This window comes from Panthera uncia, chromosome F2 (assembly GCF_023721935.1).
Source record: "Panthera uncia isolate 11264 chromosome F2, Puncia_PCG_1.0, whole genome shotgun sequence".
Lineage (NCBI taxonomy): Eukaryota > Metazoa > Chordata > Mammalia > Carnivora > Felidae > Panthera > Panthera uncia.
Genome location: NC_064812.1, coordinates 641510 through 666361, shown reverse-complemented (window position 1 = coordinate 666361; position 24852 = coordinate 641510). Strand labels below are relative to the sequence as shown.

The following is a 24852-nucleotide window of genomic DNA, read 5'->3' as shown; positions in this document are numbered from 1 at the left end:
CTGTCTGCCTGGAGAGGGGCCTATCCTATGTGGGCATGTCCCTGCTCAGACACTCAGCCAGCGTTTGTCAGTAAATTACTGAGGTCAACATGGGAGTGGGAACTTGTGGGCCAGCAAGTGGCCAGGCATGGAGGGAGTGGGAGGGTCTAGGTGGCCACAGGTGTGTGTGTGTGTGTGTGTGTAAGGGAGGGGAGCCTGCAGTTTGCCAGAGGTGAGACCAGAATCTGTTGGTGCCTTGGTTACCCTTGGGTTGGAAGGGAGAGGAATTGATGGGGTCCCATGTGCTTTATTCAAGAAGCAATAGAGGGACAGCGACCCTTTGGACCCTTCTACCTGAAAATTGTCAGGAGACATACCTCGTATGTGAAGTCTCAGAGGGCTCAGAGGGCCTTGGCTTCCTTCTGAGCTGTCGAAAGCTCCCAGGACACTGGTCAGACAACTCGTAGGGCCCAGGTGTGCACTGGCTGTGGGGTGTGCCTTTGCGAAGGGCCGGTCTAGCTTTTACATCCTTCTTTTGGGCCGTCAAGCAGCAGTTTGTTTCCTGTGAATGTTTTCAGCCTCCGACTTTAGAAGTTTCTTCTCCATGGCTTTCTGGTTAGAATTTGTCCGCAACCCGCCCGCCCCAGGCCCTGAACTGTGCAGGGGCTCTTGTTCTGGGGCTGCCAAGAGGGTGGCCCTTTCCTCGCAGAGTAGGGCAAGAAGCCCCAGGACCTTTGTATAAAAGGACCCATGCCTGCTAAGACAAGGACCAGGAGGCCTAGGGCGGTCTGCTGCTACAGGTGTTTCATGCTTTAAGTTATAAAACCATTACATTCTTTTTAAAATACCAACATGAGAGGGGCACCTGGCTGGCTCAGTTGGTAGAGTGTGTGACTCTTGAACTCAGGAGTTCAAGCCCCACATTGGGCACAGAGCTTGAGAAAATAAGTAAAAATAGATATATTTGTAAAAATACCAACATGAGAGGGTCGTCTAGGCGGCTCAGTCACTTAAGCCTCTGACTCTTGGTTTGGGCTCAGGTCACGATTTCGGTCAGGAGATCAATGCAAAGTAGCACAGAGCCTGTTTGGGACTCTCTCTCCCCTTCTCTCCCCCTCCCCCACTCCCGTGCCTTCCCACGAACTCTTTTTTTAATGCTTATTTTCGAGAGAGAGAGAGAGAGAGAAGGAGATACCGAATTCGAAGCAGGCTCCAGGCTTTTCCATATCAGCACAGAGCCTGACCTGGGGCTCCAAACCCACAAACCACCAGATCATGGCCTGAGCCGCAGTCCGACGCTTAACCTGACTGAGCCACCCAGGCGCCCCTCAAAATAAACATTTAAAAAATGAAAATATATCATGACCAGGTGGAGGTTACGTCAGGAAATACAGGCTGGTCTAACATTAGAAAGTCAACCAGGGGCGCCTTCCTGGCTCAGTCTAAGGAACATGCGACTCTTGGCGCCGGGGTGTGAGTTCGAGCCCCACACTGGGGGTAGAAATTACTTAAAAAAAAAAAAAAAAAAAAAAAAAAAAAAAAAGTCAAAGTAACGGACCATGTGACTCTTCCAGGCAAGATAGAGCTCTGCCCCACCTACGATGGAAGAGGGGCCATGTAATCCGTCAGCTACCACTGGCTGGTTTGTCCCCCTAGGACCGGGGTCACACCACACGCGACGATTCCTTGCGGGCGCCTCCAGGGCCACCCTCGGCCGCGGTGTGGGGCTGGGGGCGGAGCACGCAGTCCACAACGCGCAGGCCCTCGGTGTGGCTCCGCCTCCGGGCGCCGGCCCCGCCTCCGCACGCCGACCCAGCCCCGCGCGCGGAGTGGGCAGCCTCCCGACTGGTGGCTCCGGCTTCCGTTCCTCTGACGGGCCGGGTCTCAGCCCGGGTGGCGGCTGGGGTGATCCGCGCGGGCATGGGGGAGGCCAGGACTGGCGCGGGCGCGTTGGCTAGTGGGCTAGCTTCCGCAGGGTCGCCGATGCCGGAGGCCGGTCTGGAGGCGGAGGTGGCGAAGCTGCTGCCCTTCCTGGCGCTCGGGGCGCGGGCGGACCTGCAGGCGGAGGCGGCGCGGCACGTGCTGGAGCTGACCGGCTCCGGGCCCGGTCGGACGCTGCTGGCCGGCCAGGCGGCCCTGCTGCGGGCGCTGGTCGAGCTGGCCGCGGCCCCGGCCCCGGCCCCGGCGCGCGACGCCGCTCGCGCCCTCGTCAACCTCGCTGCCGAGCCCGGCCTGCACGAGCCGTTGCTGCAGGCCGAGCCCGAGCTGCCTGCCCGCCTGCTGGGCCGCGCGTTGGATCCACAGTGGCCCTGGGCCGAGGAGGCGGCCGCCGTGCTGGCCAACCTCAGCCGAGAGCCGGCGCCGTGTGCCGCGCTGATGGCAGCGCTGGAGGTCGCGGAGCCGGGGGAGTCAGGCCTGGGGCGGCTGGTGCGCGCGCTGTGCACGCCTGGCTACAACGCCCGCGCGCCCCTGCATTACCTGGGGCCAATGCTCTCCAACCTCAGCCAGCGTCCCGCGGCGCGCGCCTTCCTGCTGGACCCCGACAGGTGAAGCCCGGGGCTCCCGCGGGGAGGGGGTGGAGGTGAACTGGGATGGCAATGAGTGATCCCTTCCTTCAGGTGCGTGGTCCAGCGGCTGCTGCCCCTTACCCAATTCCCAGACTCCTCCGTGCGCAGGGGCGGGGTGGTGGGGACTCTCCGAAACTGCTGCTTCGAGCATCGTGAGTAGGGGTGGGGGTGTGGCGTTTGGGGGGATGGGACGGAGAGATGGCTTTGGGGCCCCTCTAGACTGACCCCCGTTCCTGTTCCCCTTCCCCCCCAGGACACCACGAGTGGCTGCTTGGGCCCGAGGTGGACATTCTCCCTTTCTTGCTGCTGCCCCTGGCTGGCCCTGAGGACTTCTCCGAGGAGGAGATGGAGCGTGAGAGGCTTGGGTGGAGCCTCAGGGTTCCCTGGGCAGAAGGGGAGGCCAGCGGGAGGGGGGGGGGGGGCGGGGGGGGGGGGGGGGCGGGGAGGGAGAAGATGCCCAGGGCTTGACCTGGCTGAAACCTTCCAGCCAGGGAGTTGCTGAGCACGAATGGGGCTAACCCAGGTTGGGTCTGGCCTGATGCCTGGTGCTGGCACCCAGTGGCTCGCACGCACACCCCTAGGGCTGCCTGTTGACCTGCAGTACCTGCCGCCAGACAAGCAGAGGGAGCCTGATGCCGACATCCGAAAGATGCTCATTGAAGCCATCATGCTGGTGAGCAGAGAGGCCCTGCTGTATTCATGCCGGCTCCTAACGTGCCACACACGCGCGGGCACACACATATCTGGATAACCTTTGCCCTCTCTCAGCTGACAGCCACAGCACCTGGTCGGCAGCAGGTGAGGAACCAGGGAGCCTACCTGATCCTGCGTGAGCTACACAGCTGGGAGCCGGAGCCCGACGTGCGGGTGGCCTGCGAGAAACTCATTCAGGTGGGTGCGGGGCTGGTGGGGAAGGGGGGCGGGATGTCCGCGGTGCGCCAGCCCCAGCTGCTCACCTGCCTCCCCCGCTGGCAGGTGCTCATTGGGGACGAGCCAGAGCAGGGCATGGAAAACCTCCTGGAGGTGCAGGTGCCTGAAGACGTGGAGCAGCAGCTGCAGCGGCTGGACCGCCAGGAGCAGGAACAGCACACCCGGGAGCGGTCGGAGGAGCTGGCTCCGGAGCCACGAGCTGGAGGGGCTACAGCCACCTGAGCTCCGGGCCTTCCCGCAGGCAGCTGTGGGCCCCTGGGTCTCCCTGCTCAGAGGTCGTTCCCTGCCGAGAGGTCTCTAGGGCGAATGTCCGATACGCCTGGGAGGGCGAGGGGACCTCTTTGTGCCCCGTGACTTCCAGCAACTCCGGTTGCTTGGAGCAGCGCTGGTCGGTCAGAGCCAGCCGTGCTCCGGGACTCTCGGGTGCCTCCAGGAAGATGGCTCACGGGCGGGACGGATAAACAGTGCAAGCCTGAGCGGCCCCGGAGGGCACCGTCGAGGTCTGTGCATTGGTGGGCGTCCAGGTGTAAGCAGGGCCCTTTGCTGCCAGGCCCACCCCAAGTGCTCTATTCTGGGGTCCTCAACGTGCCCTGCCTGAGACCCAGCTTCAAAGGACTGACCTCGTGAGACTTCCAGCATCAGCCTGTCCTGGGATCTCCTAGGGCTGTGACCCCCTGGTCTGTCCTTGGAGCGCTGGCTGGGCGCTGTGTCCCCGTCATTCTCTCCACCTTCCTGCTTGACCTGTGCCCCGGGACGGCCCTCAGCCCCTTGCTGTCTTCTCTGGCCCGCCCTGCTGTGACGTCCTTGCTGTCCGCTCTGACCGGCCCCTGTCCTTGGAAGGCTTCCTCGAGCGTCCGAGCCCTTTGCCTGACACACTCAGAGTGTCTCTGTGATGTGCCTGCATCCTCGCTCTTAAGCAGACCTCTCCCCTTCCCGCCCTTTGTCACCTTGGAGCCTCCTATGGGCCCAAGAACCTTGTCCTTCCCCAGCTCCTTGTGTGGTCCCTCAGTTCTAAAGCTGCCACACCAGGCCTGGTAGAGGGTCAGTGTGGCCCTCCCCCTGCCGCGCTCCTTTCCCAGGGCCATCTTTGGCACAGGATTCCAGAGTCCTGGCCTTCCCGGGCCCCTTGCACCCTGGCACTGGAGTGCTGCTGCCGCGAGAGCTCCTCGCACCCCCACTCCGCGTGTCCTCAGTCCTGGCACTGCCTGCAAAGCTTGGGGTCCACTCCGGTTCCTCCCGTTGAGGCCGGTCGCTTCGCGGGTACGAGGTATCTCTTTCCTCTCTGGTACTCTCTGTAGTTTTCTTCTCCTCCCAACTAAAAACGTGGCACGGAGGTGTGTTCTCCCGGGATGGTTCCCCGTGGCTGGTTGCCCTTCCTGCACAGAGACATCCACATCCCCTCCACAAAATAAACGCTTTATCTGGCCTCGCCTCTGCCCACCCATGCCAGGTAGTGCCCAGGCGTGGTCCTGATGGCAGATGTGGAGCTCAGCGATAGGAGCTACCTGGAGGCGCCTACCCCCAGGCTGGCTGTCCTCGCGCTCCAGAGCCCCAGCTGGGCAGAGCCTGCACCTCTTCTTGGGTCGGCCTCTACGGCCCAGGCGGAGGCCCAGAAGCAGTGCCGGGGCGCCGCCTCGGAGGCTCCGAGTCTCTGCCAGGCTCCGAGTGCTCAAGCTTAGCTGGCTTCTCTGCAACCGACAGCAGTGGGGGATCAGGAGGGGCGCCGAGGGGCCAGCCACCTGCCCACACCCCCCTCCCAGGGCCCCCACCCTACCTGGCGGCATCCTGAGCGTGGTGCCAGAGAGCGCGTGCGGGGCGGGCAGCATCCAGCAGTGCGCGGCCACCTGCTGCAGGCCCAGGCGCGCGCACGGGCGAAGCTGCAGCAGGCCCCGGATCGGATCAGGTCCCGGCACTCTGTGGGTGAGGGCTCACAGCTGTGGCCTCCCACTGCCCACTCTCTTCCCCCCCCAACTGCGTCCATCACCATCAACAACGCTGGCAGGGTAGAGGAGTCAGCCCATTCGGACCCCCCAAATGCCTGGAGAGAGTCAATGCTTCACCTTCGTGAGATCAGGGCACAGAGAGGGAAGGCAGCGTGCCCTGGGCTGGTGCAGAGCTCGGTGGGGCCGCTGCCTTTCCAGGCAAGGAGTCTGAATCGGGGCGTCCTCCAGCCCAGCTTCCCTGTCCCCTGGTTGCTGTGGTCCATTTACCAGCCTGGGTTGGGGGTGGGGTGCCAGGTCAGTCTCCCATGCCACTCCCTCCACGCAGCATGACCCTTCTCTGGACCCAGGTCTCTCTTGCCTACTTTCCAGGCCCGTGCTGGGGCTCGGGAGGGACGCAGGGTGTCCTCACTCACCTGGGGACACGCCCGGCCCGAAGGTGGGGCCATGGTGCATCAGGTGCAGCATGCGGTGGGTCTGGCGCTCCTTGAAGGGCAGCTTCCTGGTCACCATGGCATAATGGATGATGCCCCTGGGGGCACAGGCTCCTCAGGGCGTGCCCCCTCCCCTGCCCTCCCGCGGGTCCTGCCTACGATGGGGTGCCTGCGGGCGCCACTCACAGGCTCCACAGGTCAGCCTGCTCCCCATTGTACTTGCTCATCAGGATGTCCGGGGCTGTACAGGCCACGGAGCCACAGAAGGTGCTCAGCAGCAAGCTCTTGAGGCCCAAATGGCTGGCGAAACCAAAGTCTTTGCAGTGGGGAAGGGGTGGGGTGGGGTGGGGTGGGGGTTGGGCACAGGGCAGGCAGTCCCCCGGGTGAGGAGCAGGAGGGCGAGAGAGCGAGGGCTCGGGCGGGATGACTGGGGGGCAGACGTGGCGTGTGTAGGTTTCTGCAAGTGCAGCTGTGGGCAGGGGTGGGGCTGGGCCTCCTGGGAGGGTTGAGGGTCCAGCTGGGTCACGAGTCAGGATAATCTAGGGAAGAGGGTAGGGGCTGGGCCAAAGGCTCACCGGTCAGCTTGAGGAGGCCTCGGTCATCTAGGAGGATATTCTCACACTCTAGATCCCTGCATGGGGAAGGGGAAGGGGAAGAGGTGCTGGTCCTGGGCTCAGATGGGTGGCCTCTTGATGCGGGTGTGGGAGCAGGCTGCAGAGGCGGCAGCGCCCTCACCGATGCACAATGCCGGAGCTGTGGCAGTGGGCCACGGCACTGACGAGCTGCCAGAACAGTCTGCGGGCCTCCTCCTCATCCAGCCCCGGGCTGCAGCGGCGTTCCGACACCCAGTTGATGTGTTCCAACAGGTCGCCGCGGGCTGCCAGCTCCAGCACCAAGTAGGAGTGCTGGCTGTTCCGGTAGGTCTCGTACAGCCGCACCTGCCAGGCCCCCACCCACCTGCTGTCACCCAAGGAGGGGCTGTCCGGTGCATTGGATCAGGGTCTCGGGATGGGGCTGAGCCCCAAGCAGAAGGGTCCCGGGTGGAAGAGGGGGTGGGCCTGGGCAGCTGGAAGGGTGACGGCTGCCAGCGGGGGATGGGCAGGACGGGCACAGGCTGGGTCGGGGCCTCTGCCTACCACATTCAGGTGCTTATAGGTAGCATTGAGTGATGATATTTCACGAGGCAGGAACTTTTGGGAGAACGCCACAGGGGCCTCGGCAGTGGAGATGATCTTGATAGCCACCTGCAGGGGTGGGGGGTGGCCGTTGTGTGTAGACCACAGCCCCTGGAGGGGGACACGGACAGGCCCCATGTCCTTTGTGCACATTGCCGAGCTTGGCTGGGGTGAGGTTGGGAAGCAGCATCCTCGGGGGGCAGTGTTGGCCTTCCCCTTCTTTCCTGGCACTGATGTGCTCAAGGGGTTCTGGAACTGGGAGTAGCCAGCTTGCAGGAGCCTTGGCCTCCAGAGAGGATGCCAGATCAGCAGGAAGGTGCCTCAGCGGGGTTAGGACAGGGCCCACTGGGGCTAGGCTAGAGGGCGGTGGCCGAGCCTGCTGCCCACCTCACCATGGCATGGTGCTTGCCCCGCAGGTCGGAGGCCAGCTTGGCGTTGTGCTGCATGCGCTCACGTGTGGCATAGGCCAGGTAGACTTTGGAGAAGGCCCCAGAGCCCATCTTCCTGGAAGAGAGCAGGTAGCCATTGTCCCTGCATTCACGCACCTGCTCCATGAAGTTTCGCTGGCCCAGCTTTCGCCTGGCACTGCCCTTCACGGAGGGCAGGGCGGTCCAGCTCACTGCAGGGAGTTGGGGTCAGGGAGCAGGGCTGAGGCCTGACTTGTGTCAGATGGGCTAGGGCGACAGGGCTGGAGGAGGCTGATGGGACCGGGGCAGAGGCCAGGCAGCGACCAGGGCTGAGAGCTCGGGGTGGGAGGCTAACACAGCCGTGGACTGGTGTGGGGCAGGGCAGACTCTGGGAAAGCAGGGGCAGATTCTAGAATGGAGGGTTCTAGAGCTGCGCCTGCATTGTGCCCTCAAAGAGGGGTGTCCTTCTCTCCCCCAGGACCTGCCTTCCCTGAGAACGTCTTGCTGGAACCGACCTTGTCCCCTGTAGGGCCCACTCTTTGTGGGGTGAGAATCCTCGAGGCAGGGTGAGGCCTCTGTGGGCCATCCGAAATGTGACTGGCCACGGGGACCTTTAAAGAAGCTTGTGGGGAGCATGTGGGGAGGGTAGCCACAGGAAGGCCAGCAGGGTCTCTAAGGACATCAAGAAAGAAAAGGAAGCAGAACACATACAGGCAACTGTTTCAGCGAAGCCCCCTCGTGCTTTGAGAGGGTGCCAAGGTGGCAGCCAGGCGGGCTGCCGGAGAGGCTGAGCCAGAGGGCATTGGGTGGGAGCCCTCTGGCTTTCTTCTGCTGTGGCCTAGAAGCTTCTCTCACCCAGGCCAAGGTCTGCTGCAAGAGGCCTTGCCCCCCAGAGCTCTCTGGAGACTTGGACACATCCCCAAGGCAAGCAACAGTCCCTGGTCTGAGCCCCCACCTCAAACCCTCCAGCTCTAGGAGACGGTAGCCAACGTGGTCGGCCCTTCTTCCCGTGGCCTCCAGAGTCTTCTCTGGGCACCGTTGCCCTGGGCAGTAGCAGCTAATGTTCCTGAGCACCTGCCTTGTGCCAGGCACTGCCCTAAGGAGTCACAGGAGCTGTGGCTGTCACCTCCCCCAGCCCTGCTTACTGTTCACAGGCCGTGCCCAACATGCCCATCCCATGGTAGGCGTTCACATCTGGGGGCTCAAACCGGATCACCACCAAGTGATTCCTGTTTTACGGGTGACGGTTTGGGCAGTGGAGGTTCAAACATGCAGCCTTTCTGCTGTGAGCTAGAGGGCACAGTGCTATGGGCTGCTGTCCTGGAGACAGCAGGAGAGCCTGGGTCTTGGTGGAGGCTTGGTGAATCTGTGGACTTGACTTGGTCCCCACCGGGATCCACGGCGGTCACAGTGTGCCTGTTGCAGTGCAGGCCTGGGGACGCCCTGGTAGGACGGACCCATTTTCTTACCCCTGTTGGACCAGAGCTGCTTTAGAGTAGGCTTCTGCTTAATATTCCCTTGCCCACCCACCGCCCTTGTTTGGCAAGTTGCCTGGGACATGGAAAATGGGCAGACTAACAGGTTCCTTGCTGACTGAGGGGGTAGGAAAGAGAAATGGCTCCTGGTTTCAAGCAGAGGGGCTGTTATTCGGGCGTTAGGTGTTAGCAAAAGGGAAAACCGTGTGGCTCTGTCCAGGGGTGTCTGTGCCTCTGAGTTGCTGCTGTGGAGCCGGGGAACCATGCCCCTCTTAGCTTCCCAACTCCCACCAGTGCCAGAACGCAACTGGAAGCCAGTGAGAATTGTGAGGAGACAGGCAGGACCCCGCTCTGTCCACCCTCCCTTTGCAAAGTCTTTCCTGCCCTCCCCTCTCTGTACCCTCAGTCATTCATCAATTCTATGAAATTCATTGAGCACCCATCATGTGCCTGGCTTGGTGCTCAGCACCTGGGAGCAAGTCACAGACAGGGGCGTTTCTCTCATAGAACTTCCAGTTGTAGAAAGGAGATTGGCATTAATGTAGGAAAGCCGGGGTGCCTGGGTGGCTCCTTCCATTACGCATCTGACTTCAGCTCAGGTCATGATCCACGGCTGGTAGGTTCGAGCCCCGTGTCGGGCTCTGTGCTGACAGCTCGGAGCCCGGAGCCTGCTTCGGATTCTGCGTCTCCCTTTCTCTCTGCCCATTCCCTGCTTGCACTCTGTCTCTCTCAAAAATAAACATTAAAAATATATGTAACGTGGGCGCCTGGGTAGCTCAGTCGGTTAAGCGTCCGACTTCAGCTCAGGTCATGATCTCACAGTTACTGAGTTCGAGGCCTGTGTCGGTCTATGTGCTGACAGCTCAGAGCCTGGACCCTGCTCTGACCCAGCTCAGAGCCTGGACCCTGTTTTGGATTCTGTGTCTCCCTCTCCTCTCTCTGTCCCTCCCCCACTAGTGCTCTGTCTCTCTCTCTCTCTCAAAAATAAACATTAAATTTTTTTTTTAAATATATATGTGTAACATAATAAAGTCAAATGACAGCTGTGATGTGTGCTGGGACACCTTTGCCCTTGGGGCGTGAAGTCTGGCTGAGGCTGGGGAGGGGGGCAGAGCCAGAGGGCCATGCTGGGCACTGGCCATAGGGTGCTGAGGCAGGGCTTGGTAAGGAGAGCGAGTCCTCCAGATGTGAGCTTCCAAAAGGCCTGCCTCCTGCACTGCCCTGGCAACTTCTAGATGCTGTGGTCAGCCCCTCCCCCTTTCACCCAGTGACGGGCTGGAGTGGTTAGTGCTCTTCCTGAGGAGCCAGCCCCCCTCTGCAGAGCACATCACCTCACCATCAGCCTTCTGGATTCTGTCCCTGTCTTTTGGGTTCCATCCCTGCAACAGAACGAGCTGAATCCCTTCTCTCTTTGGACAAAGAATGTCCCTCCCTGCACTGTTCAGCAGCCACCCTGCCCCAGTGTGTGCAGCAGGGCCCCTACTTTGCACCCCACACCATCACCCACAGCTCTCTGCAGACACAACCTGCTGCAAGATGAAGACATTTGTTGGGCCCTGGATGTTGTGCTGTTGGCCACTTCCTTCTCAAGTCGTTCTTCTCACTTTCTGAGCTTCTGGAACGCCACTCTTTTTTTTTTGTTTTGGTTAGACATGTCTACATGATTTCAGCCTTTGAGGGTGTGCAGGTGCCAGTGTCCCTGCCTGGGGTGCAGCTCTCTCCCAGCTGCTTCCCTTCTGAGTCCGAACACACCTCCTTCCACCTGCCAGCTGCTCCGCCTCACAGCGCTTGGTGTGTCTTGTTTGCTTATCACCTATCTGCTCTTCTCTCCAGAGCCCCGGGTCCCCAATGCAGAGAACTGCTCATCTCGTTGGCCGACTAAACGTGCATCTATCTGTTCGCGGAGGAGTCGGCGCCCCCGGGGTCTCTGGATATTTGTTGCGTGTTCAGTGGGTGCATTCCTGTGTGAGAGATAATAGGGCACGATACTGCTCGTGTGTGTCCAGGTTGGGTCCACCTGGCGTGTGCGCCTGGACAGGTGTGCGTTTGCGAGGGGACTGGCTTTGAGCACCGTGACGCGCCGAGCCCGAGTCCCCGGTGCTGCCCTCGGTGCGTGGAGCCGCGTGCAGACATCTTTGAGGCGTCAGTGCCCAAGGAGGACGGGAACAGACTGGGGGAGGCGGCCAGGTCCCGGGCGGAGGAAGAGGGAAGTGCACGCCCCGCGCCTGCGCAGTGACCGGCCGCACCCCTAGCGGCCAGCTCGGCCGCGCTCGGGCCCAACCAACTGTCAGCAGCTGCGGGCTCTGGGCGACCGGGGGCGGGGCGGAGCACGAGGCGGAGTTTGCGCACTCCTGCTCTCTGGGGCCTGGTGGGCGGGGTGGAGAGAGGGGGAGAGGGACGCGACTCCGGCCAATGAGCGCAGAGATCGTGTGGGGGCGGGGCCGGACTGCCGCGCGCCGGGCCGCGGTTGGCGGAGGGCGGCGGGGGCGGGCTCGGCGTGCGGCCCCGCCCGCTCCGGTCCGGGGCTTGGCGGGAGGGCGGCGCCCGGGCCGCCGCGGCCACAGCTTCTCAGGTAAACGGCGACCGGGAGCCGGGGACCGGCGGCGCTCGCTCGCAGAGGCGCCCCTCGGGGGAGCCTGGGCCCGAGAGTCTGGGGGCCACCCCCTCGGCCGGGCCGCGCGGGAATCCAAGTCGGGAGGCGCCTCCCCAAGGTCAGCGGGCGAGCGCGAGGAGGGTCCCGGGCGTCGCGGGGCCGAGCCCGCCCCCTTCCCTGGGCTCAGGTGCGTCCAGTCCCCGGAGGAGCCGGATTTGCCGCGTCACAAGCCGGAAGAGGCCCGGCTGCCTGGCCCCTCACCTTCCTCACGCAGACTCGGGATGCCGAGTCCGGTGCCCGTGCCCTCCCTGGGAGGTGTGAGGTCCGCGCCCCTGCTCCCCGCCGCGAGGACACCGGGGTGTCCAATGGAGCAAGCCAAGCCTGAACCCTGAGAGCCCCAAAGCTCAGGGGGCATTGCATTTCCGATTTCTCCGACATTCAGGGAGGCGGTCCGGAGCGGGGAAGTAATTTGTCCAAAGTCACGAGGATTATTGGTCACAGAGTGTAGGTCGCAAAGCTGGAAGGGCCGCGGGAAACCCAGCTCTCAAGTCCGGGGGAGAGCTGGGTGGTGCGCGGCCAGGGCTGGCCCCCAGGCCCGAATGCCGGGCTCCGACCTTCCTGCAGTGCAGCGGTAGGCCCCCAGGAGAGGGCTCTGTCGGAGCGAGCAGTGCTGGACTGAACACACTTGCACACTCTCCCCTTCGCCAGCCTAGCCAAGGTGGGGGCGGGGCTGACCCGCTCAAGCGAGCTGAGTACCGAGGGGTGGGGGGGGGGCACAGAGGCGTGGCTGTGTGGCGGTTGGGGAGGGGCAGGTGGGGCTGCGGTGGAGGCTGGCTTTGGGGCAACAGTCTTGGAGGCAGCGACCACCTTGGAAAGGGATGGTGGTAGGGGTGAGAAGAAGAGGGTCAGTGAGCGGACCATAGAGTGCCCGCGGAGGTGGAGAAACAGGAAGGGGTGGTGCTGGTTCCTGGCCCAGATATCTGATCGCCTGGTGACAGGAAGACATGGCAGGTGGGTTGGGGGCCATGGAGAGGTCAGGGGTAAAGGTGGTGAGTTGAGTGCTAGAGCTGTCGGGGTTGAGTGGTGGCGCCTGTCCAGATGGGGATGCCCAGCGGGCACTGGGCCCCAGGAGACCCCCGTGGGAAGCACCAGTCATGGGAAACTTCAGCAGCGGCTTGATCGCGATGTGGTTCCATCTCACGCCTGTAGTCCTGGCAGCCCAGGGGCCTGAGCATGCTGCTGTCCGCAGCGTCCTCCTTTCCAGGCCTCAGGCCGTCGTGGTTCAAGCGGGCCGGGGTCTCCCGTCTCTCCGTGGTATCACAGAGGAGTGACCGGAGTTGAGCTCACTTGGTTACCTTGAAACCAATATGCAGGCTGCCGGCTTGTTCAGACCTGCACCTCAGTTTCTCATCCCCCACCCCGGGGCTGTTAGCTGCCTGCAAACATGGTTGGATCAGAGGTGGCACCTGCATTCGTCGCTAGTCCCGTGTGCTTGGAAGCAGGTGTTTGCGCTTAGTTTTCAGGCCTAGGGTCCGCTGAGGCCCAGGTGAGCCGTCGGGTTGAGGCTGGTCTGCAGCTGCAGATCTCGTGAGTCCCTTCCATGAGCCAAGTTATTTGATCTCCTTGGGCTGGGGGCTCCGGGAAAGCCCCTGTGGCTCCGGGCCGGTGCTCAGGGGATACCGGCTGCCGGAGTTACAAGGACTGTGGTTTCTTTGCCGAGCTGGAGGGCTACCTGGCTTTGGGGGTTTGCATGTGAACCCAGTGACACAGCTTGGCATGACTAACGTTGAGAAATAGCGTAATCAAGTGACTGTGAGCGATGAGCCGTGGACTGCCTCTCCCAGGTCATCAGCCCACGTCCTTGTTGGTAACCCTGGAAGTCTATTCTTCCTCTGGCTCCTGTGCTAGAGGGGAAGTCCCGGGGCCTGCTGCGGGGGTGGGGGGCATTCCTGTGACCCCACAGGGTGTCCTGACTTCCCAGTCTCCCACACTCCTGTCAGGCGGACATGGCCGCCTCTGGGCAGTGGTGCCCATGGCCTCCTCACCTCCCATGCCCCCTTCTGACACTTCGCTGCAGTTGGCCCAGCATCTCTGTGCCCTCCGCATGCCACGTGGCAACCGTAATACACGTGGGTGCCCTTCAAGCCAGGGGCTTGGACGGCACCTGGTCGGCTCACTAAATGCGGTTCAGTGACAATGTTTAGTTGAGGTGAATGAGGAGGAAGCCGCTTCTCCGCTTCGCTGCAGGGTGTAGGATGCAGACAGGGAAGACCCTGTGAACCCTGCCCTCATGACCTCTGCGGGCGCTTCAGGGCGCGGGTCCTGGCTGGGTCCCGCCCTGCTGTTACCTAGCGATGTGTCTCTCTCTGTGTGCGTTAAAAGAGATGGTGCCTCTAAGGTACCGCCCGGGCAGTCAGTGCTCAGCACACGCTGCCCGTGAGATGCAGGGTGCCTTCCAGACCCTTCCTTGTCTCTGCACCCTCTTCCCCTGCAGAGCCTTCGTCTTGGTTTGCCATCAGCAGTCCGCTCGCCGTTGGTTTGTCTTCATAGAGAGCAGGGTCCGTGCTGCTGTCCCTGTGGGTCCAGTGTCAGCACACGGACCACCCGGCCTGGGGCAGGGGCAGCGGACGGGACCCTACAAAACCGGTCTTGCTCGGCGGGGCACACTTTCCTTTTCCGTTTGATGGTCAAGCTCCGCTCCTTGCACTGTGGTTCATACGAATGTACCTACCCACCACTTTCTCTCATTGGTTGGTTTTTTTTTTTATACAAACCTGACCAGATCTCTGATTGGTATTTGTGTTTCTTCTAACATCTCTGCGCACTTGTGTGAGGGTTTCTGTAGATAGAAGGTGGGTGTCAGAAGATGGGTGACGCGATCGCACGGTGTGACCCTTAGGGCTCTCAGCAGACGTCCCACAGGCTCTGCTGCCTGTCCCCGCTGTGCAGTGACTACGGCACCGATGACATCCGATGCTGGTGGAGCAGCAGGCCTCCCTGCAAGCCTTTCCCTTGTGACACAAATGGAGCCCGTGCCCGAGTCCTGAACTAAGCTGCCTGCCAGTGCGGGGGAGGCCAGGGCTTGCCCCTCTGCCGCCTGTCTCTTCTGGAATTGTGTACCCTCTTTGTCCATTTTCCTGTTTGTCATCCTGATGTAGGTGAGCTCCTTTGCATGTTAATGTGGGACACATTTTCCTCTTGTTACACCTGTTGTGAGTGAGTTGTCCTTCTTTCTCTTTTGTTTACCTTCTGCTCTGGTGGTTGGATGAGTTGTGTGCGCACGGAGGCTTGTGTGCTTAGGTATAAGTGTACGTATATGGTTTTCAAGTCTTATGTATGTTTTTGACCTTCAGAAACTTTAAACTTTTATATTGTCACACTGAGCAGTGTTCATTAAGGTGTCTGTGTTTTTGTGTGGGGCTTAGAACGTCCTTTTCTACTTCAAGATGATAAAACAGTTACCTATATTTTCTTTCTTTTTTAAACTGTATTTATTTAAGCAATCTCTGTATCCAGTGTGGCGCTCAAACTCATGCCCCCAAGGTCAAGAGCCACATACTCCATGGGCTGAGCCAGCCAGGTGCCCCTACCTGTATTTTCTGCCAGGACTTTTACATTTCATTTTTCCATTTAACTCTCATGTGCATCTAGAATTCGTGTTGGAATAAAGAAGGATGTGGGGAGGCTAACGTTTTCCCTAGTGTTTAGCTATTTCAGTGCTATTTATTGTTGACTAATCTGTCTGTAGGATGTAAACCCCTTTCTTGTATAATACGTTTACCTCCTTATTGGTGTTCATTTCTGGACTTTCTGTATAGTTCCGTTGATTTAATACACTTTAATATAAATCCTCCTCTTCATATACTTTAAAAAGTTTAATTGGCTATTCATGTATGCTAATTCTTTTTTTAAGTTTATTTATTTATATTTGAGAGAGAGCGAGAGCCAGCGAGCATGTGAGTGGGGGAGGGGCAGAGAGAGGAGGAGAGGAAGAATCCCAAGCAGGCTCTGCACTGACGGTACAGAGCCCGATGTGGAGCTTGAACTCACAAACTGTGAGATCATGACCTGAGCTGAAACCGAGTCAGCTCTTCAACCGACTGAGCCACCTAGGCTCCCCCCTGTTAATTCTTCTGTATGAATTTTGGAACCGAACCATCGCATCAAGTACCCTCCAGTATCCTGAATCATATATTGACACGTTCAGAAAGTTGACAGTTTTACAATATTGAATCATACGGAAGGATTTTGATTTTCTTCCTTCAATGAGCGGTATTTAAAAAAATTCTGTGCACACTAAGGGTAAAAACCAAAACTTTTTCCCTTGCAGTGCAGTTGCAGTGGAGAAGACAGGGAAACTGGAACATACAACTGATCTTATATTCATCGTGTGAACAAAGGGTCGTGGGAACATCCCATCACTTGCCGGAAGGTTGGGTGAGCGGGAGTCCCGCGGTAGAGGCCAGGCAGGACGTCCTTGCAGAGGTGCTGAGAGTCCAGGCCGTGGCCAGGGGTTTGCAGGTGGCCAGGACACCTAGAACGTAAAGGACGGAGAAAGAAACAGAGAGGGGTTTGGGCCTGGGTCTGGGTCACGACAGCCCATGGTGAAGGCGTTAGGTTCTGTGGGCAGCAGGAGGACTGGTAAGTCGCGGTGAGGCCTGCTAGGGTCAGCGTTTGTAAAGGTCAGCACTCTGGGCACGGAGGAGGCGTGTGGGGGGGTGGCCCAGGCAGGACGGTCCATGAGACAGGCGGGGTACAGGACCTCAGTGGGGCAGTAGGGCATGTACTGCCTGAGTGAAGGGCAGAAGTAGGGGAAGGAGGGCAGTGGGGGGTGCTGACGTTTATTACACGGTGTCTGTCAATGAGGGGTGTGACTTGGTGCCATTAATTTCATTCCCTTAACAGTGTATTCGAAGAGGAGAAGTTTTTTGATGAATTTAAGTTTATCAAGTCTTTTTTTTTTTTTTTGGCATAGATTTTGCCTTTGGTGTCAGTCATGGAGATTTTCTTCTTCTTCTTTTTTTTTTTCCTCCCTCCGAAGTTTTACAGTTTTAACTTTTACATTTAGGTCTGTAAATCATTTTGAGTTTTTATACGTGGTGTGACGTTTAGACTGAAGTTTGTTTTATTGGATGCAGATGCCCAGCTGTGCAGCACTATTTGTTGACAAGACTATCCCTTCTCCCCTGAATAGACTTTGTACCTTTGTTAAAAATCAATTGGCCATAGAAGTCTTGATGTCAGGTAGGGTACGTCCCCCAAGTTTTTTTTCCAGAAGTGTTCTGGCAATTCTAAGTCTTCGCACTTTCAGGTGAATTTTAGAATTAGTCCGTCCATTTCTACAAAAAGCCTGCTAGGATTTTGACTGGAATGCATCTGTAGATCCATTTAGGAACAACTGATATCTTAGCACAGTATATCTCTCCATTTATTTAAGTTTTCTTTAACTTTTTAAAAATTTTATTTTCGCGCGTGAGCGGGAGAGAGGGGCTGAGGGAGAGAGAGAGAGAGAATCTTAAGCAGGCCGCACCTTCAGTGTGGAGCCCAATGCAGGGCCCGATCCCATGACCCTGGGATCATGACCTGAGTCGAAATCAAGAGTCAGATACTCAACAGACTGAGCCACCCAGGAGCCCCTATTTTTCTTTTTTTAATGTTGTATGTAATTTATTCATATTGAAAATATTATATACATATATATTTTTTAACTTACATCTAAGTCAGCATATAGTGCAGCATGATTTCAGGAGTAGATTCCTTAATGCCCCTCCCCCATTGAGCCCATCCCCCTCCCACAACCCCTCCAGTAACCTTCTGTTCATATTTATGAGTCTCTTATGCTCTGTCCCCTTCCCTGTTTTTATATTATTTTTATTCCCTTCCCTTATGTTCATCTGTTTTGTCTGCTGTCAGCACAGAGCCTGACATGGGGCTTGAACTGATGAACCACGAGATGATGCCCTGAGCTGAAACCGAGAGTTGGATGCTTAACCGACTGAGTCCCCCAGGCGCCCCTGATGTGTTATTCTTCTTATATGTTATTGGATGATTTGATAAAATATTGTTAAGAATTTTTACATTTGTGCCTGTGAGGGATATTGGCCTATGATTTTCATTATTTGTAATACCTTTGCCTGCTTTTGTTATCAGAGTAATGCTGGCCTCATAGAATCAGTTGGGAAGTATTCCCTTGTTTTCAATTTTCTTGGAAGAATTTGTGTAGAGTTGGTATTATTTCTTCCTTAAATGTTTGGTAGAATTCCCCAGGGAAGTCATTTAGGCCTTTCATCTAGAACTTTCTCTTTGGGAGGATTTATTGTTTTATTTTTTTAAGTTTATTTATTTTGAGACAGAGGGAGCAAACGGGGAAGGGACAGAGAGAGGGAGAGAGAGAATCTCAAGCAGGCTCCGCACCACCAGTGCAGAGCCTGATGCGGGACTCAAACTCGTGAACCGTGAGATCACGACCTGAGCCGAAATTGGATGCTTAACTGACTGAGCCACCCAGGTGCCCCTCTACGGGAAGATTTTTGACTTTTTAAATTTGCCGAGATTTGTTTTAATGCCCAGAATGTAGTCAGTCTTGGTTAGCATTCCATGTGCTTTTGGAAGGAATATACTACTTGTGATGAATGGTTGGTTCTATAAATACTACTCAGGTCAAGTTGGTTGACAGTATTGTTCAGGTCTTCTGTACCCTTACTGATTATCTGTACAATTGTTTTGTCAGTTATAGAGAAATCTCTACTATAATTTCTATTTTTCTATTTCATTTTGCATTTCTATTCGTTTTGGCTTTGTGATTTTTGAAGTTCTGCTATCAGGCACGTAAACGTGTAGGATTGTTATGCCTCTGAAACCTACTCTGTCTATTAACATAGTTACTCCAGCTTTCTTGCGACTGGTGTCGGCCTCGTTTTTCTTTACCCACCCTTTTACTTTAACCTCTTTATGCTAACGTGTGTGGTCTTTCCTGTGGTTTCTTGTGAAATACAGTTATAACTGTCTAGCTGTCCTTGTCTATGAATTCTTCTGCATCGTTTCTGGATCAGTTTATATTGACTGATTCATTCTCATTGTGGGTTGTTTTTGTTTTGTTTTGTTTTATGTTTTTTGGGTTTGTTTTGTTTTGTTGTTTTTTTGTTTTGTTTGTTTGTTTGTTTGTTTGCTTCTTTGCATGCCGAGTAATTTTTTGCTGGATGTCAGACATGTTATTTTACCTTGTTGGTGCTAGGTATTTTTGTGTTGCTATTATTCTTGAACTTTGCTGGGATGTAGCTAAGTTACTTGGGAACAAGTTGATCTTTTCAGATCTTTTTTTGTTTTTATTTACTTAAAAAAATTTGTTTTAAGCTTTATTTATTTTTGAGAGAGAGACGGACAGAGTGTGAGTGGGGGAGGAGCAGAGCGGGAGACCCAGACTCCGAAGCAGGCTCCAGGCTCTGAGCTGTCCGCACAGGGCCCAACACGGGGCTCAAACCCACGAACCGCGAGATCGTGACCTGAGCCAAAGTCGGCCGCTTAACCGACTGAGCCATCCAGGTGCCCCACTTTATTTGTTTTTAAATGTTTATTTATCTTTGAGAGAGATATATATAGAGAGAAAGAGAAAGTGTGAGTGGGGGGGGGGCGCAGAGAGAGAGGGAGACAGAGGATCTGAGGCGGGCTGCGAGCTGACAGCAGAGAACCCGATGTGGGGCTTGAACTCGTGAACCATGAGATCCCGACCTGAGCTGAAGTCAAACCCTTAACTGACTGAGCCACCCAGGCGCCCCTTCAGGTCTTACTTTTAGCTTTGTTAGGTGAGAGCAGACAGCGTTTAGCCTATGGCTAATTTTATTTTTTTACCAAGGCAAAACCCTTTTGAGTGCTCTTCCCAATACTCTGAATTTTGACGTTTTCCCCTTGGGCTGCTGGGAACAGCCCCGTTCCTGGTCCGTTGTGAGTTCTGGCGATTGTTTCTGCTGGGTTTTTTGGGTAGTTCTTTCCCTGGCTTTGGTAGTTTGTTCTCAGATATGGTGCTTGAATCAGTTTTCTGTTGCTGCTATGATAAATTACCACGGACTTAGTGCCTTAAATGATGTATATTTATTATCCTAGAGTCCCTGAGAACTTTGGGCTGGAGGCAGTAGGGCCGTGCTCCTTGCTGGGGTCTCTGGGGAGAATCTGTCTCCTGCTCTCTCACGTTGTGGGCACAATTTGGTTCGTTGTGGCTGTAGGACTGAAGTCCCTGTTTCCTTGCTGGCTGTAAACTAAGGCACAGGTCTGGCTTTTAGAGGCCACCCAAATTATGTGGTCCAGAGCCTCCTTCCTCTGTCTTTAAAGCCAGCCAGGGGGGTTGAATCCTTCTCACGCTTCAAATTTCTCCTCCTCCTCCTTCCATCTCCTCTCTTTGCCCCGCTGGGAGGGGTTCTCTGCAGTTTAAGGACTTACGTACACCCTTTCGCTCGTCTCACCCACATAAGCCAGGGTAGTCCCCCCACCTCAGGGTCTGTACCCTTAATCCCATCTGCTGAGTCCCTTTTGACATGTAACATATTCATAGGTTCTGGGGGTGAGGACATAGGCATCTTCGGGGACATTACTCTGCTGCCCAGCACTGACCAGTAAGTCCGCCAGGACCCTCTGCAGATCTCTGGAGTTCTCTGTGGTGCTAGAGTCTATAGACTGGCGGGACCTAGGTCTCCCAAGATGCTCCCAGTTGTCTCAAGCCAGGGGTATTGCCGGGTCCCGGTGATTCCTCCTCAGCCTGGATGCACCCTCCGGGCCGTGAGCTGGAGTGGCTACAGGGCTCCTGTCCTTCATGTCCTGACGTCTGTCACCCTGAGAACTGCAGTTCCATATGTTTCGTCCAGCTTTTTAGTGGTTTGGGTCAGGAGGGCAGTTGGTCCGTTACTCCCGTCTGGGCTGGGAGCTGAAGCCTCTTACGCTTATTGCTTACTCTTTGCTCCTGTTTGAGTTGGGTGCACGTGGCCTTTTGTACTTGTAGGAAGAGCGTTTCGAACTTGGAATTTGAGTTGGTTTAACCCTGTTTCTTCCTTCTCCTGGTGGAGATAGGCAGCCGTGTCCCCTCTGGGGACAGCCGCTTGTCTCGTAGACGCAGACCAGGTCTAGGCATCGGGATTTGGGTTCTGTCTGAGCATGTGTCGCCACTGCCTTTGAGAAGAGCTTTGGATTCTTTCTGGAACCTGCTGCCAGCATACTTCATACCCTGCCTGATGGCTGCGACCTTTCAGCCCTTCGTCCTTTGTGGGTTTGGGTTTTTTTGCCGCCTTCTTGCTCTGCCACAAGTGAAATGTGTGTTTCTGTTTCTTGTTTTCCTTGTTACTTTTAGATGCTTTCCAGGAAGAAAGGGGAAACCCCTTGCTGATGCCAGCGTCTTTGAACCAGTGTCTTCTCCTTCTGCTTTCTCTCTGCCTGGGATTCCTGGAGATTTCTGGTTTGCTAATTTTGTCTTGTTTTCTAGTGTTCTTGTGGGTTTATTCTTTTAAAACTTGCATCTTTGGGGTACCTGGCTGGCTCAGTCGTGGAGCACGGGACTCTTGATCTCGGGGCTGTGAGTTTGAGCCCCATGTTGGATGTAGAGATGACTTAAAAGTAAAATCTTTTTAAAAATTGAAAAAAAGTACTTGGCATCTTCTCTGGTCATCTCATTGAGGTTTTGGTGGGACACGTGTGTGTGCTTGGGCCGGTCTGCCCTCCTGGGCATGTGTGGTGTTGTCACTCACTTATAATTCTGCCACCACTCGCCCCGGGCTTTCTCACTTCCTTCCTTCCCGTGTTCGTAGCCAGATGAGTGTCCTCTTGCTTGGTTAGGGCCAGGTCATGGCACCTCCTCTCTCGCCTCTGTCCTTTTGTGGATGAGAGGTGATCAGGGGAGGGTCCAAGATGGAGGTGACCCATCGAGGGGCGGTGGGATTGCCAGCTCACGGAAGACATCAGTGTTAGAAAGCCGTCAGCTACAGCGCCGAGGGCCTGAGGTCCCTCTGACCTTATAGGACCTTGGAGAGTGTGACGTAGGTCCTAGCGTGGCCCTGCGCTGAAGAGGCAGGGGCATTTGCCTACTGGTGGGTTTTATTCTCGGGGCCCATCTGCTGCAAGGGCTGCCTCGAGGCGTGTAGTGCCTGAAAGCCACATCTCTCAAATGCCAGGGGCGGTTTGGATGGTTGGTTTCCTCTGCCAGTGAACCCGCCAGACCCCATGCTGCCCTTCCAGCGTCTCTCGTTGTGCTAGAATTCTCAGGCACGGGGTGTCAAGCCTGTGGTCACCCGCCTTGTCCTTGGCTCTCGGGGACAGGTTTCCCTGCTGTGCACAGACTGCGGGTGACGGGTGACGTCAGCCTCGTGCGCGCCCTCTCTCGTTTACAGAGTGACAGAGGCTGCTGTAGGTGGAGTCGGGGGGCACATCTGCCCCTCTCACCGTGCGGGCTCACGTCACCCTGGCCGGGCTGCCAGGTGCGGCAGAGGGGAGCTGGGAACCGTGGAGGGAGGCGCCTTCTGCCCTCCGTGACCGCCGTCCGCCGTGCGCCAGATGGCTCCCTCACGAGAAGGCACTGATGTCCTGTTTCACGCCTGTTTTTTTAAGCTTACTTATTTATTTATTTTTGAGACAGAGAGGGAGAGAGTGTGTGAGCAGGGGAGGGTCAGAGAGAGAGGGAATCCCAAGCAGGCTCTGTGCTGACAGCACAGATGTGGGGCTCAATCCCATAAATCGTGAGATCATAACCTGAGCTGACATCAAGAGTCGGCCGCTTACCCGAGCCCCCAGGCGCCCCTGAAATCATGGTTTGTACAAACACAGTGACGGCCTGTAAACCGAGGACTCTTTCGGTTTACATGTGTTTTCGGTTACTCCAGGTTTGAGAAGAAGCTGCCCGAGCTGACGCCGGTGAGGCGGCCGAGATGGCAGAGCCCTACGTGAAGAGTGAGTGAGTGGGCTGGGCAGGGACATGGGGCAGTGGAGCGCCTGCCAGCTTGGAGTTTGGGACCCGGCCGAGCGTGGCGTTGAGTGAACGGGCTCTGAGGGAGGCACTGTCGCATGGCATGAACAGGCTCTCTCCAAGCTCTCGGTAAAGAAAAGAAGACGAGGCCGTTGTCTGCGTAGCTGCTGAATCAGAAGGGGCCGACTGGGCTGCAGGCTCTGTGTGGTGTGGGGAGTGCTGTCTGCCGGGTGAAGGGGGCTTTGTGCTCTGAGTAGGGGGGCCCTGTGCCTCTGCCCCTTTCTACACAAGACCTGGGTCCAGCAGCCACCCTGGCTGTCCACCCTGTCCCTGCCCCCAGGGCCAGCGGTTTGCTGAGGCGAGGGGAGAGAGAGACGTCCTTGCCCCACAGAGCGCCTCCCCCAGGAGTGAGGATCCATAAGCGCCGTTCGCCGGCCCCGGGCCCTGGGCTCTGGGGACACTGAGGATGGCAGGGTCCTGTCCGGGGGCACCGAGCCGGAGGGGTCTGGCTCTGAGTGTGGAGCATTGACCGGCAGGGATGGGACGGTGGAGAGTTGTCTCTGGGGGCAGGTGGCAGACCTCAGGTGCCGCCCGGTGTGGGGCAGATGGCCACCTAGCCCTGAGTCGATAACACCTGCCTTTTACAGCAGCCACGGTCGGGGTGGGCGGGGCACGAAGCAAACACAGCCCGGGACGGAAGGTCAGGGGTTAGCCAGGGTGGCCTCGGAGCAGCCGGCCAGTGGGTCCCAGACAGAGACCCTGGCAAGCAGGCCGGAGGGAGGCAGTGTGTGTGCAAGAGTGCCTCGGGTGTGTGCGGCCGAGGTGTGCAAGGTGGCCAGGCGGTGGGGCCTGGGGGAGGTTGCTGGGGCAACGGGAAAGTACAGGGGTCGGGGAAGGGTAGGCGTCCTCCGACTCACAGGCCGAGGCGGTGGCTGGCGGGGTCGGCCGGGCCTGAGCACGCACGCCGGTCTTTGTCTCCGTAGAGCTGTGCACCATCCTGCTGGAGGCCATCACCGACAAGGACCCTCTGGTGCAGGAGCAGGTCTGTGGCGCCCTGTGCGCCCTCGGAGAGGCGCAGCCAGCGGAGGTGCTCCGAGCCTGTGAGGAGTACCTGTGGCGGCACGAGAAGGTATTCCCTGCCCGTGGCTGGCGGGTGTCGGGGGGTGAGCCGCTCCTCTAGGCGCTCCGGGGCCCTTGGGGCGGGGTCTGTAGGGGAGCGGTGGCTGCAAAGCCGGGGTCCCGGTTGCTGTGAGTGGAAAGCCGCCCCTTCCAGTCCAAGTCCCCCCGACATGGGGCATTTCCAGGACACGTGAGCCGCCTCAACTTGTGGCCCGTGGGTCCGTCCCGTCGCGGGGGCACCGGGTGGGCACGTCAGGCGGTCAGCCGCACAGCATCCAGCTGCTCACAAGCCCAGGCTGTGTTGCCGTCCCCGCTCACTCGCTGGCTCGAGGACGGACGGCTCTCCTCGCCGGGGTCTGTGCCGTCCCCCAAGGGAGAGAGAGCAGGCCGCTCGCCGTCAGGGACCGCGAGAGGAACGGGTGGACGAGCGCGTGAGGGAGGGTGGAAGGCGTTCGAAGGGGGGCCGCCCGCGGAGCCCGGGCCCTCTCCCTCGCCGCCCTCCCTCGGACCGCGGCCCCCCCGTGCTGGCCGTGCCCGGGGCAGCCCTGCAGGGACGCGGGCGTGCCCGTCGGTGCCGCAGAGGAGGCTGGGAGCCAGCTCTCTGTTCCGGAGTCGCCGCCGGCCCCGGGTCTGAAGCGGTTGTGTGCCAGCTCTAGTTGTTCTCGGTGTGCTTTGGGGCCTTCCTTGGAGGGAGAGGCACTTTCACAGCCTTAAAAGACCAGTTTTCCTTGTGTTTGATCTAATACTTTGAGGCGGAAAAGGGGATCTCTGTACGGCGGGAGCTACTTCTCTCTCGTGGGACCGCCATCTCCTAGGCAGTAGGTCAGTCCCACCGGGCGGCCGCTGAGCTGATCATATGACAGCTTAGGGCCACCCCCCCCCCCATCCCAGCTTTGGCTCTCTTAGCCTTTCTGGCCTTTTATGTGCGCGTGGGCACACTAGGGCTGCCTGTGGGGACTGCATAGAGCGAGTGGGGAGAGTGCACGCTCGTGCTCGGGCGCTGTGCGTGTCCACCGCGGCTCTTCCGTGGCTTCGTGGAGTTTCCCGCTGCTCACGTGCCGGGCGCTGGCCCTTCCGTGTGTGGCTGAGAGCCTTTGTGATTGTTAGCGACCCATACGCAGCAGCAAGACGTCGTGGGCTTCCTTCTGGCCGTTTTCTAGCTCATCTAGGATTTTGCACTTCTTCCAGCCTTTTTGGTTTCTTTCGCCACTTTAAGAAGAAAGCTCTCCCTTTCACGTTTGCGTGTTTGCAGTAAAAGTATATGAAGTGGGAAGTTCTGTCCTCTCGACTGAGC

At 57.7% G+C, this 24852-nt stretch overlaps 4 protein-coding genes across 5 annotated transcripts in view; 2 read left to right on the top strand and 2 right to left on the bottom strand.

The window, feature by feature from the left end:
* The first annotated feature begins 1858 nt into the window (after positions 1-1858).
* On the top strand, positions 1859-4922 carry HGH1 (HGH1 homolog). Its single transcript, XM_049632764.1, has 6 exons — positions 1859-2525; positions 2598-2698; positions 2800-2898; positions 3128-3219; positions 3315-3437; positions 3522-4922. Exons 1-6 carry the CDS (start codon positions 1900-1902, stop codon positions 3696-3698), a joined length of 1218 nt encoding a protein of 405 aa, XP_049488721.1. The 5' UTR covers positions 1859-1899; the 3' UTR covers positions 3699-4922.
* Positions 4923-5024: 102 nt separating this feature from the next.
* On the bottom strand, positions 5025-5994 carry LOC125924317 (testis-specific serine/threonine-protein kinase 5-like). Of its 2 annotated transcripts, XM_049632770.1 has the most exons (4): positions 5833-5994; positions 5537-5690; positions 5251-5390; positions 5025-5164 (listed from the first exon to the last, which is right to left on the bottom strand). In XM_049632770.1, the coding sequence occupies exons 2-4, from the start codon at positions 5680-5682 to the stop codon at positions 5067-5069; spliced, it is 384 nt and encodes a 127-aa protein (XP_049488727.1). In that variant the 5' UTR covers positions 5683-5690; positions 5833-5994; the 3' UTR covers positions 5025-5066. The 2 variants fall into 2 exon arrangements, with proteins under 2 accessions (XP_049488727.1, XP_049488728.1); XM_049632771.1 differs by lacking the exon at positions 5833-5994 and having other exon boundaries at positions 5537-5751.
* A 227-nt stretch (positions 5995-6221) lies between these two features.
* Positions 6222-16283, bottom strand: LOC125924905 (testis-specific serine/threonine-protein kinase 5-like). Its single transcript, XM_049633726.1, has 7 exons — positions 16258-16283; positions 15927-16034; positions 8578-8661; positions 8395-8528; positions 7418-7644; positions 6987-7190; positions 6222-6788 (listed from the first exon to the last, which is right to left on the bottom strand). The coding sequence occupies exons 1-7, from the start codon at positions 16281-16283 to the stop codon at positions 6582-6584; spliced, it is 990 nt and encodes a 329-aa protein (XP_049489683.1). The 3' UTR covers positions 6222-6581.
* A 4311-nt stretch (positions 16284-20594) lies between these two features.
* MROH1 (maestro heat like repeat family member 1) overlaps positions 20595-24852 on the top strand; it is a 52938-nt gene continuing 48680 nt past the window's right edge. The window contains exons 1-3 of the mRNA XM_049632760.1: positions 20595-20939; positions 22357-22423; positions 23423-23568. Coding sequence (XP_049488717.1) covers positions 22402-22423; positions 23423-23568 — 168 coding nt within the window. The 5' untranslated portion in view covers positions 20595-20939; positions 22357-22401. The remainder of the gene's footprint in view (positions 20940-22356; positions 22424-23422; positions 23569-24852) is intronic.